At 29.7% G+C, this 13,132-nt stretch overlaps 1 protein-coding gene and 2 long non-coding RNA genes across 11 annotated transcripts in view; 1 reads left to right on the forward strand and 2 right to left on the reverse strand.

Moving 5' to 3' along the window:
* The window catches only part of LOC100122319 (zwei Ig domain protein zig-8), a 337,476-nt gene that overhangs the window by 277,694 nt on the left and 46,650 nt on the right, over positions 1 to 13,132 (reverse strand). The window contains exon 5 of one of the 9 annotated variants that reach the window (XM_031923811.2): positions 4,576 to 6,239. The exons of the other annotated variants lie outside the window; for them this stretch is intronic. Within the exon in view, the coding sequence (XP_031779671.1) occupies position 6,239 (1 nt within the window). The 3' untranslated portion in view covers positions 4,576 to 6,238. Of the gene's footprint in view, positions 1 to 4,575; positions 6,240 to 13,132 lie in introns of those variants that run through there. 9 annotated transcript variants of the gene reach the window in all.
* Positions 51 to 1,554, reverse strand: LOC116416202. Its single transcript, XR_004226727.2, has 2 exons — positions 876 to 1,554; positions 51 to 790 (listed from the first exon to the last, which is right to left on the reverse strand). It is a non-coding gene; the product is annotated as an uncharacterized LOC116416202 (long non-coding RNA).
* Positions 922 to 3,255, forward strand: LOC116416201. Its single transcript, XR_004226726.2, has 3 exons — positions 922 to 1,407; positions 2,915 to 2,975; positions 3,062 to 3,255. It is a non-coding gene; the product is annotated as an uncharacterized LOC116416201 (long non-coding RNA).

The following is a 13,132-nucleotide window of genomic DNA, read 5'->3' on the forward strand; positions in this document are numbered from 1 at the left end:
TATTTCAAACAAAAAATAAGTTAATTAATTAAATAAAATAAGTAGTACAATGTTTTTGAACAAATATTTTTTTATTGTGTATATATAGTATAATTAATAATTTTATAATAAGGGTACAGATAAAACTGGAGGTCTTAGAGTTTTAAGAATTTTTACAATTTTAACTTTTCCAGACATATGAGCCATAATGTGCTTTTCCAAATATTTTTTGTTAACGTATGTTCTCTTACAATAATTACATGTGTAAACATTTTTAGGATGTTGTGAGTTTACATGTTTTTCCAAAACATCTTTTCTAACAAAAGTTTTATTACAGATATGACATGTAAAGTTACATAGATCAGTATGTGTCAATCTATGAGTTTGTAGATGTTGATTTTGGGAGAACTTCTTATTACACTCATTACAACTGTAATTTTTCAAACCTTTATGTATACTTTGATGTACTTTTAATTGCCCATTTGTTTTGAAACTTTTTTCGCATATTAAGCATTTAAAAGCTTTCACAGTATCATGGATCTTGATATGCACATTTAAATTTCCCATTTGAGTAAAACTTTTTTTACATATAGTGCATATATGTGGTTTATTTTTTGAGTGTATTCTTTCATGTATTATTAAATCTCTCTTTCTTTTAAAAGTTTTTTCACAAGAAACACATGTGTACAGAACATTTTCAGAATTTTTATCGTTTTCCATATTTAAACAATATTCTTCATGCAGGTTACTTGATTTTCAAAATAAAAATTTTATTTAAATCTGTTCCAGATTGATTCGTGTATCATACTGCCTACAAAGTTAATTATATTTTAGGGTTAGGGTTATACTTATTTCGTACAAATTATTATTCTATTTTATTAATATACGTGACTTACCTTTATTTTACAACGTCTAACATTTGTTAAAAAATGTTATAAATTTTTTAGAGCTACATAAATAGCCGTATAGTTGAAGAAATATATGAGAAAGCAATCCCGTGCGCCGTTGATGACAGAAACTTATGGGAAAGCAATCCCGCGCGCGGCTCACGACAGAAATTTATGAGAAAGCAATCCATGCGCGATTTGGATGCGCAGTTGCATTTTTTTGGACTCGCATATGTAACCGCGTATAAAGAAGTATACGTGACGTATCTGAGCGTGAGAACAACAAACAATCAACGTGTTTATGTTGATAACAAAAAAGCTTGTAGAGTATACATGGTTTGGAGTTAACAGCTTATTAAGGAAGAATAAAAGATTTTCAAGAGTACATAGCTTACATGGCTTGGAGCCAATAACTTTAATAAGGGAGAGAGAAAAGAGCACCTGGCAAATAACATGCAACTTCATTTTTACTTTCTACAACATTCCACCTGTTGATTTCCAATTATTCGGTGCAAGTCAACGTTCATTTTAGCAAAAACAGGTAAAAATTATTAAAAATATGTTTTTCTAACATTATTTAAATGGAAACTTTTAGATTACAAGGCATGTGCTAAGAGTGGTAACCTAACCTGCACATCTATACACACAAACATATACATAATCACACACAACGTTCACTGCCTTAACTACTCTAGTATGCACGTGAATTTTAAAAACATCAGTTACAATTTGTGTGTTGAATATTACCAAGGATGAAGTCCAGATGTAATTATCTTAATAGATATTCTCAACTCAGTGTTCGAGTCAGTCGCAGGTAGTATATATCATTATGGTGGCATATATGCAGAGCATTATAATTTTTGCTGTACATTTTAGTGTAGATACTTGTTTCATTATGCACAAACAGGTTAGCGTAATAATTTTTACTTAACAAACTCTGCTAGGTGTTCCACATCAAATCCTATGGCTTATAGTGGACAAAATGTACAAATAGGTGTTTATATGAAAATGTAACTGAAACACGTGAAATCAAAACAATTAGATATATTGTTTCAATATCTTTAAATAAATCACCTTGTACAATTTTAAACCTCTGAGTATGATAGTTTTGAGAGCGAAAACAAAATCAGAAAACAAGCAGTCGTATGTAACTATTGATAATTTTTGTTCGCACTCAATTAAAAACTATCATACTTGGAGGGCTAAATTTTTGTGTGGTGATTTTTTTCAAGATGTTCAAATTTTGAACAGCTACCAAAGACAGACAAGATAAAATTGTTACGCTATCTTGTTTCTATGTAATAAAAGAAGCATCTACACAAAAAATTTTACATCTTTGCATTAATACACTGTATATATGCCACCATATGTGACTGACTCGAACACTGAGTTGAGACGTACATCTTTCAGGATAATTATGTTTCTTACAGGTTATTAAAAACAGCAAATTAAATACACTCACACTATATGACACCATACTTACTGTACACATAAAAACTCTACACAATTGCATTTTCCTACATGAAAAAACTCTACGCAGATATATTTTCTACACGAATATTTCCTACACTTATTTTTTATTATTTTACTACACTGCAAAACTCTACACAAACGTATAACCTATTGTTGTAACAATGATATAACAATAGGTTATGATATTGTGTAGAGTTTTGCAGTGTAGTAAAATAATAAAAAATAAGTGTAGGAAATATTTGTGTAGAAAATATCTGCGTAGAGTTTTTCCGTGTAGGAAAATGCAATTGTGTAGAGTTTTTATGTGTACAATAAGTATGGTGTCCACTATATCAGTTTTCAACTTATTCTAACCTCTTTCCCATCATGCTTCCACAGTTAACCTTTTAAGTAGTTATTTAAATATTATTACTTAAGAAACGATTCTAATTTTTTTTTTGTAATTACTCTTTTTACCTTTACATATCTTTGCCATGTTTTGAACCAGAATCGTTTAGTTTTTATTAGTTCGCTTACTTTCTACCAGAGACGATTTTTTTTATTTATCTACATAATTTTTTTCTTTTATTTTACAGCTAAAATTTGGATTGAAGAATAACGGTACTCTCTATGTCCTACAAAATACAAAATTGTAAGGTATATATACATATTTATATACATGTTTGCAATTACTTTTATTGACTTTTTTCATATTCTAATGTTATACCATATTTCTTTTTCAGGTTTTCTGTCTTTGAATAAAGCTAATGACTATAATATTAATGAAGTGTGATATTTAACATCCTAAGTAATTATAACTGATTATTGCAGTTTAGTGAAATTTGTTATTATGACTGATCATAGTATTACTGAACTTTGATAAAATTACTGTAATAATTGTCACAATGTAACAATAAAATAAATAATTTCAATTTTTCTCTCTCTTTTTTTTTACTGTATATATAGACTGCCTTCCGTCTATTTTTATTTACAAAACAATATCCTTACAGTTATAATTATTCCTTTAAAAATAATATCTATCCATATTTCCAACATTTATTTTTACTAAAATCCTGCCTTATCTAGCCAAAGCCATAGCCAAAGCCATTAGCCAAAGCCATTAGCCAAAGCCATTGCCAAAGCCATTAGCCAAAGCCATTAGCCATATGCATCAGCAAAAGCCATTAGCCAAAACCATCAGCTAAATTAAGCCATTATAGCCAAAACCATCAGCCAAAGCCAACAGCCATATAAATACCCCATGGTCATATCAGTTGAATATTGCTATATTCAGCGAAAGCTGTCAGTCATAAATATAGTTACAAATAGTACAGCCACACTATCGTGCAAACAATTGTAGATTAGAACCGATTAAAACGATTATAAACTATTAAAACGGAGCACTGTTGAGGATTACAATCGTTTATTAATCCAATCAATAAGAAATTGTGATTCGTTTTAATCGTTTATAATCATTTTAATCTGTTTAAATCTGCAACTGTTATCAGGGTAGCCAAGTCTCTACGTATCTAACCGAAGCCACCAATCGGAGACATCAACCATAGATAACCACAGCCACAAGCCTGTATTACCTGCAAACAGCCGAAGTCATAACCATTAACTGTATAACTATAAAACAGCTTTTATTAGCCATAATCAGATAGCTAATGTATTTAAATTAAAATAAATTTTACATTATTTCAAACAACCAAAGATTAATTAAACCAAATTTATATTAAATATATTTTTTATATGATACTTGTACGTCTGCTCTAAGCGACAAGGCATTAATTAGTCCGCTAAGTGTTTATGTAGACTATTTTGTTAGAATATTATAAAATGGATAATAATATTACACAAAATTTCTCAGAATGTGCACGAAAACGTGTTACATCAGGTGATTTGCTGGAAGATTCTGACATTGATTTTTTTCTATTATTACTAACAAAATGTTCAAAATATAAGCCCTTTTCAACTTTACTTTTATACCTAGGTCTTATTTCAGAAATTCCGAGAAATCAAAAGCATATACAAATTATATATTTATCCTCAGTATGCAATAATCCAAACGATACTGGACATTGGGTAACTTCTTATTATGACACTGATTATATTTATGTTTTTGATTCTATAAATAATAAAGTAATGCACAAAGATTTAGAAAAATCATTAAAATTGCTACATCCTTATTATTTTCTGGAAGGTAAGAGAGTTATTTTCCCAAAGGTTCAACAACAAACGAATCAAAAAGATTGTGGAATTTTCGCCATAGCTTTCGCAATAACTTTATTATGCAAAATGAAACCAGATCTTCTTACGTATAATACTCATATCATGCGTCCACATTTACTGAAATTACTTGTTAGTAAGTACATCGCACATTTCCCTTGTATTATTACACCTATCCCTATAAATGTTCAGCCTAGAAAATTATATGATACAAATATTATCATTAATAATGCTTGTCTCAATGATGAACACATAGATTATTTTCATACAATGTTACAACAACTTTCTGCGTACCAACCCTACTCAACGTTGTATTTACAGAATATTTCAAAAATTTCGCATATAAATGAAAATAATAAACACATACAAATATTATTTCAACGTGGCTCCACAATAGGTCATTTTGTATGTACATATTACGATACTAGTACTTTATTTGTGTATGATTCAATGAATAATAAAGAACTTCATAGTGATATTAGTATAGTTTTAAAGACGTTACATCCTTATTGTTTTAATGAACAAAAGAAACCGATTATATTTCAAACAGTTCAGTCCCAAAAAAATGCTACAGATTGTGGTGTTTATTCTATAGCCTATGCTGTGACCCTTTTATTTGGTTATAGACCCGATACAATGGTATATAATAACAGTGAAATGCGTAAACATTTGTTAAAAATATTTGAAACTAGAACAATTGAACATTTTCCATGTCTTAGTACTTTTTCCAACTATTGTTCACAATTTAACTTTAGTTCCATAACTGAAACAAGAGCTACAATTTCCGGTTTAGGTAACAATGTTATGCATAATAGAAAACGTACAAACGATCAAATAACGGACGAAACTTCATTACAAAACCATAGGGAAACAAATCTACATAGTCTCGCAATCAAGAAAAAAAAAACATACTATCAAAAAAATAAAGATAAAATTTTACAAGCTCGAAGAGACAAACGTCGAATGAAAAAATGTAAAACTGGAACTGCACATAGCAATCAAAGTGTAATTGATGAAACTCAGAAATGTTTAGTTGATCAGTTATCGCCTCCAAAAAATATTAATATTGTCAAAAAATATAAATCGTGTAAAGTCACTGAAAATGAAAAATCTATTTCTTCTCTTAGTAATAATGAATCGAGTTCACAACTCCATATAAACGCGCACGATTACAATACAAAAAGCATTGATGATAATAACAAATCTGATTGTAATCCAAACTCTCAAAGTTACAATAAATCATGTAGTGAAAAGACAAACAATTATTTAGATTCTAATAGTAAGACAAGTTTAAAAAATAAAAAATATTATGAATCGCACAAGAAAAAGATACTAAGTAAAAGAAAAATACATTATTCAAATAACAAAACTGACATTTTGAATAAGCGCAGGAACAAATACAAGGATAATCGTGAAAAACTAGTAGAAAGACAAAATAAATACTACGATAAAATTAAAAACAAAATTGCAATGGCGAACAAAATTAAAAAGAAATACAATGTGATTAATGTTGTTAAGGATAGTACAATAAAATTAATAAAAAACAGTGAAAATTTTATTACCAATATTATGATTAAATTGGATTGTTCATTTTCTTCTTCACAACGCAGATTAGAGGCTGAAAATTTAGTATCTACTTCCATTTATCTTCGAGATGAATATATCAACAAAGTAAGAAAAGTGTTGAAAAATCTACAAAATAAAATTGAATTGTCATTGACTCGATTAGGTAATATATCTATTACGGATAATATAGACTGTGCATTAACTGCTTTATGCGGTATTCCTAAACATACTTCCTCCTCAGAACCATATTTTTCTGATGCAGCGTATGATTTTCGGCTTGGATTATTTAACGATTTTAATATTAATAATAAAGTTATTTTAAATGAAAAAGGACAAACCACCAATATTTTACCACTTATTATTGAAGAAAAAAATAAAAAAGGTAAAGTTTGGGAATGCAATGGTTACTGTAAAACTATCGATATTGATATATTAACAGAGCTACAAGCATTTTTTTTAGATATTCTTAAAGTGACTTTCAGAAATGCTTACAAGTTTTTTTTATCTATAGATATATGTTCAGCTCAATCACGCAATATTGATAAGCTTGGTCATCCAAACATTTGTTATAACCAACCCCTATTATGTACTTCAAAATTTTTAAAGTTGCAAGTTTTATCATCTCATTATCCTCATTTGCGAACGATTCAAAGATCTCTTTATGAATTGAAACATTTGTATACTTTTATTTTGGACATAGAAAATGCTTTAAATGATGCAGATGTAGTGTTATTAAGAGATATTATACAAAAATCCAAGAAACTTGGTGTACCTATGAAAAGCAATAAAAACCTGAATCAAGTAAATTTAAATGAATCAGAATTAAAAGAGCAGTTTTGTATTGGCATCAAGGAATATACAAAAATAGTAACGGATCCACCTACGATTCCTTGTATTTCATGCGAAAGACTATTTTGTGCTAGAGACATTCAACATTATGATCAGAATAATGCAACTAATGTTGCTTTTGAATTACTCGGCATAGAACGTGAAAATCTTTTTCAAAAACTTAAGAAATTGCATAACATTACCGATAATTCTATATGCAGACCTTGTTTAACAAATTTAAGAAAAAATATCATGCCATCCAACTGTATTTTAAATAACCTTTTTGTGGGAGAAGTTCCAGAAGAAATTAGAAGTCTCAATATGATAGAGAAAATTTTAATACAAAGGGCAAAAGCTTTTCAAACAATTACGAAACTAAATACCGTTATGAATAAAAATATTCCTCATTATGTAAAAATTGATAAAGTAATTGGTAGAACATTTCATTTACCTTTACCACTAGAAGAGACTTTAAAAAAGATATGTCCTGATACTGATCCCATTAATGCAGATCACGAATTATATATCTTGATTCGAACACACCCAACAAAAGCTAATAAAATTTGGGAAGATTACATTGATATAAACAAAGTATGGAAGGCGTTACAGTGGCTAAAGAAAAATAATTCTATTTATGAAAAAATTGAACTTCCATCTAATCCCCAAATGTTATTGGATACACTACACGAGCAATTAGAATATGAAGAAAATCATGAAAACGCAGAAGAAGAATGTACACCTAAAACAAATACAGTACCAAACGAACCCCCAGTACGTCCGTTATTAACCCAAAAATCTGAGACGGACCCTTTTTATGACCATTACACCATTTATCCTTTGCATGACAAAAAAAAGAATGAATCAGATACTGCACTTTACCAGATGTTGCAAGTTTCCGCTGCTGCTTTAGATAACAGAGGAAAAGATTTAGATCTCAAATGCTTTCCTGATTTATATCCTTACGGAAAATATGGGCAACATGCTGAAAGAAAGCCTAATTTAAGAGATTTCGATTATATTAAGAGTAGATTAGCATCGAAACATTCACAATTTAGATTGAATATTCAATATCTGTTTTTTTCACTTTACAATAATACACTGAGACAAATAAATGCTGGAATATTTCAAATGCTTAATATCATCAATCCAAGGTATAAGTACACGGTCAAAGAATTTCTGCAAATGTTAAATGAAAATAAACTAGATGGTAATTTAGATACCATTTTCTCTCGTTTGCCAGGTACTGAATCGTATTGGAAAAAAGTTCGTAATGAATTGAGGTGTATGGCACGCGAGTACGGACCTGCTACTTTCTTTATCACTTTCAGCCCAGGAGAGTGGATGTGGTCTGCACTAGCGGAATATATAAAACAAGTAAATGGGTGGAATGATAGTCGTTCTATTTCGCAATTAATAGCTGCAGACCCGGTATCAACTGCTAGATATTTCCAAAATAAATTCAAAGCTGTGTTAGCTTATATACTATCTAAGTCAAATCCGATTGGAAAAGTTACACATTATTACTGGGTCCGTGAATACCAAGGTAGAGGATTACCCCATTATCATTGTTTGTTTTGGATCCAGGATGCTCCGATTTATGGTACAAGTTCGAATGAAGAAGTGCAAGAGTTTATCTTACAACATATAACATGTCACATTCTAGATAAACAGATTTCGCCAGAACTTCATCGTCGCGTCTTAGCCTATCAACAGCACAAACACAACGATTATTGTATGCGCAAGAAACAGACAAAAACTGGATTTTCAACTGCTTGTCGTTTCGGATTTCCTCGCCCCGTAACTGATAGAATAATTTTAAGAGACGTATCTGTTGCTATTTCGAATCGAAATAAATTAAAAAATAAATCTCGATTTTATGATTTACCTAGAACAACAGATGAACAGAATATTAATGATTATATGCCTGCTCTATTGCTCATTTGGGAAGGAAATAACGATGCTCAATATATTGGAGAATCTTCTTATTTGTTGACCAAATACGTAAGCAAATATGGTACAAAAGGTGAAAAGAGCAATTTAGATTTCGCAGATATACAATCAAATAAACCGTTGTTTAACCGTCTTTGGGCTTTTGCTGTACGTGCCTTACAACATAGAGAATGTGGAGCGATTGAAGCCGCTGATGTTTTGTTAGGACATCCTTTGCATAGTACTGATCCCGAAACAATTGTTAAATGGTTGAATGTTAATATTATAAGGGGTAGAAAACTAAAGCCATTTAATGAAATCAAAAATCTTCCAGAAGATTCAACAGATTTATTTTATGATTCTTTCATAGATAATCATTATCCCAACAGACCAAAGGAATTAGATTCATTATGTTTGTATGATTTTGCTAAGTGGTTTGAGATTTCAAAGAAAAACCCAATTTACAAAGCTGAGTATTATGAAATGTCAAACGGCTTGTATTGTAAAAAACGCAAGAAACCTTATTTAATAAATCACTATCAGTTTAATCCAAATAATCAGTTAGAAGCTTACTACCATGCGTTGTTATTATTATTTAAACCTTGGAGGGATTTAGATGAATTAAAAGGTTCTGACGGAACATATTGTGAATCTTTTAAAAAACAACAGCATGAGCTAGCACAAGCGATGAAGTACCATGATAAATGTACAATTATACAAGAAGCTATGGATAATATGAATAAATTAATTCAGAATCAATTAGAACAAAGTGTAGCAGATACGCCCAAAAATTCAGCTCATATACCTGATGGCTGTGTACCGATTGAAGTAGAAAATGCTATGAATGATTTTCAAGCTGTTGTAGAAAAAGCTATTATTAGTAAACAAGACCTACAAAACTCGATTGCGAAATTTAATACAGACCAGCTAAGAGTTTTCAACAAAATAACTTCAGTTATACAATCAAATAGTAAAATACTAAGAATGTTTGTAAGCGGTCCTGGAGGAACGGGTAAAAGTTTTGTCATTGAAAATTTAGTTTCATGGAATAAAATACACCGTTGTAAAGATACAGCCGTCACAGCTCCTACTGGAATTGCTGCATATAATATCCAAGGACTTACAATTCACAGATTATTGCAACTTCCAGTAGAACACGGCGGCACAGCAGAGTATAAAGAATTATCTGGACCAGCTTTAAAACAAATAAGACAGACATTGCAGAATGTTGACTTGATTATTATAGATGAAATATCGATGGTATCGAATATTACTTTCATGTATATTCATTTGCGTTTAACTGAGATATTCGATACATCTGATACTGAGGATGGATGGTTTGGGAAAATTAACGTTCTTGTTTTTGGTGATTTGCTGCAACTTCCTCCAGTTCGCGAAGATTTTGTATTTGTTGGAATGAAAAAAAAACAAATTGATAAGTATATCAAATCGATGATTACTTTTAATTTGTGGGAGCTATTCGAATATGATGAATTAACAATCAACATGAGACAAAAAAATGATCAAGCATACTCAGAAATTCTTTCGCGTATTAGATTAGGTTTTATGACTCATTCTGATATAAATGTACTGAAAACAAGAAAAATTGATTTTACAAGTAATGATTACTCGAAGAATATTCAAGAATTATGTAATTATTTAAAAAAATTACCAGTAGATACAGTGTGCTTATTACCTACCAAAAAAATGTGCAATGCCATTAATGAAGCAATGATGCTTACCATTGATTCAGAAGAAATTAATCTTGTTGCCAAAGATTCATACAAATGTGAAAAAAATCTACAAAAAAAAGTCTTGAAATTATTGAACGACGATGAAGACAATTTTTGTGGTATTGATCGCGTAATTACAATTAAAATCGGTTCTAAAGTTATGTTAAGAAGGAATATTGATGTTTCTATTGGGTTAGTAAACGGAACAATCGGCACTGTAGTTTCTCTTTCTAAAGATAGATCTACGGAGATTACAAGTATACGCATTGTATTACAGTCCGGAAAAGAACATGAAATACCTCGATTGGAATATAAATTTATTATCATGGATAAAATATCTATCACTCGAGAACAATTTCCAATTTGTAATAGTTATGGAATAACAATTCATAAAAGTCAAGGGTTAAGCTTGACAAATGCTGTCGTTGAAGCAGGAAACAATGTATTTAGTAATGGTCAAACGTACGTTGCAGCTTCTAGAGTAACTACTTTAGAAGGTTTGCATCTTATTAACTTTGATCCTTCGTGTTGCACTGCAGACATGACAGCTATTCTTGAGTATAATAGATTACGAAAAGAATATCGACCAGATCTAAATAGCTTTGATATTCCACAAGATCGCAAACAAATTCAAAGTTTAAAAGTGTATGATACGCGATGGTGTATAAAAAAAAATGAATTATTGACAGACGCTGAAAGTAATTTAAATCATATTTCCGATAGTACTTCGGATATTTCTGGTTTACCTAACAATGATGGAGTTTCTTGCTATGCCAATGCCTGTGCACAAAGCTTATTTCATTCAACAACTATTAGAAGAATATTATTACAACATAGCCATACAGACACTGTCAAATTAGTATTTCAACAATATATTAATAAAACTAATGTCGATATTCAAAAATTAAGAGAGTTCGCTGGTGAAGAATTTCAAACCGATACGCAGCAAGATGTGGCAGAATTTTTATTAAGTCTATGCAATAAGTCACTTATATTACAAAATATTCTGAATAACCAACTAATTGAAACAATCAGATGTCCTGGATGCGATGAAAGACAACATAGTAATACATCTAATAATTATATCGTTAATCTTTTCTTACCAGATTTTCGAGTTTGTACATTACAACAAATCATAGATTATAATATTGGCAATTGGCAAGATATTGAAAATTATTGTGATAACGGTTGTCAGTTAAAAAAGATTAAAAAAGCTGATTACGTAATCAGTAATACATTGGTGATTTTACAATTGATGTTATTTGATCGTACTGATGATAACGATATTGTAAAAATAACGAATTTAAAAATAAATGGAATACCATTAGCTAAGGTTGACATCAATGGTAAAAAGTATAGGGTTGCAAGTGGGATATTTCACCATGGTAATATTTCTCAGGGTCATTATACTAATATGTTACGACAACATAATCAGTGGTTTAACATCAGCGATAATGATGTTACTAAAAAACAATGGCCAAGAGGTGCTAAAAATGTTTACATTTTATTTTTAGAACAAATTTAATGTGTTTTAATACCTTTGTTCTAAAAGACATGAAATCTCAAAAAAAAAACTTTTGACCAAAGTACAAAAGTTAGGCGAGTTTGATGCATTGCGTATTATTATGGTTTTCATTTTTATAACAAACTTGAGATACTTTAATAAGGTCGCTTAAAAAGATATGAAATCTCTAAAAAAAAACTTTTAAGCAAAGTAAAAAGGTTAGGCGAGTTTGATATATTGCACATTATCATGCATGTTAATAAAATAACTTAACAAAATAAAATAATTTTGTATACTACTAAATTAGAGATCAAAAACCAACTGAGATCAATTAAAGAAGGCAATTTTTTTGTTTACAATAAAATGACATTTCCAAAAACAACTGAGATCAATAAAAAAAAGTCAAGTTTGTATTAATTATTTTATTTTATTCACAATACAACAAACAAAAAATCTTTGTGTTTTATTGAAGGCTAAGACAAATGATTGCTGATTTTAACTTAAGTAATATATTGATCAATTACAAACAACTCAAGATACTACGTAACTTGCCATGCCCGTTTCACTTTATTCATAGGTGAACAACGAAATTTTTTTTTAAACGCTACAACGTTATACCAAGTTTGTTCATGTTTTTAACTTTTTACAAATCTTTTAAAGTATGCAGAATTTCATGAATACTATTTTAAAAGTAATTGTTAGTGCATATTTTCTACTTTTAAATGAATACAATTTCCATGACTAAAATTTCTATATATTTTTTTTTTACAAAAGGAAAAAATGATTTATTGAATTCTTTTTTGTTCAATTACATTTAGTAATCTACATTACAAATTTATTATTATATATATAATAATAAAAATAACAATGAAGTTTGTGTACACAAGTTAAATATGCAGAAAGCTACACATTGCAATTAGACAACACCATGAATAAAGTGAAACGGGCATGGCAAGTTACGTAGTATCTTGAGTTGTTTGTAATTGATCAATATATTACTTAAGTTAAAATCAGCAATCATTTGT

This window comes from Nasonia vitripennis, chromosome 2 (assembly GCF_009193385.2).
Source record: "Nasonia vitripennis strain AsymCx chromosome 2, Nvit_psr_1.1, whole genome shotgun sequence".
Classification (NCBI taxonomy): domain Eukaryota; kingdom Metazoa; phylum Arthropoda; class Insecta; order Hymenoptera; family Pteromalidae; genus Nasonia; species Nasonia vitripennis.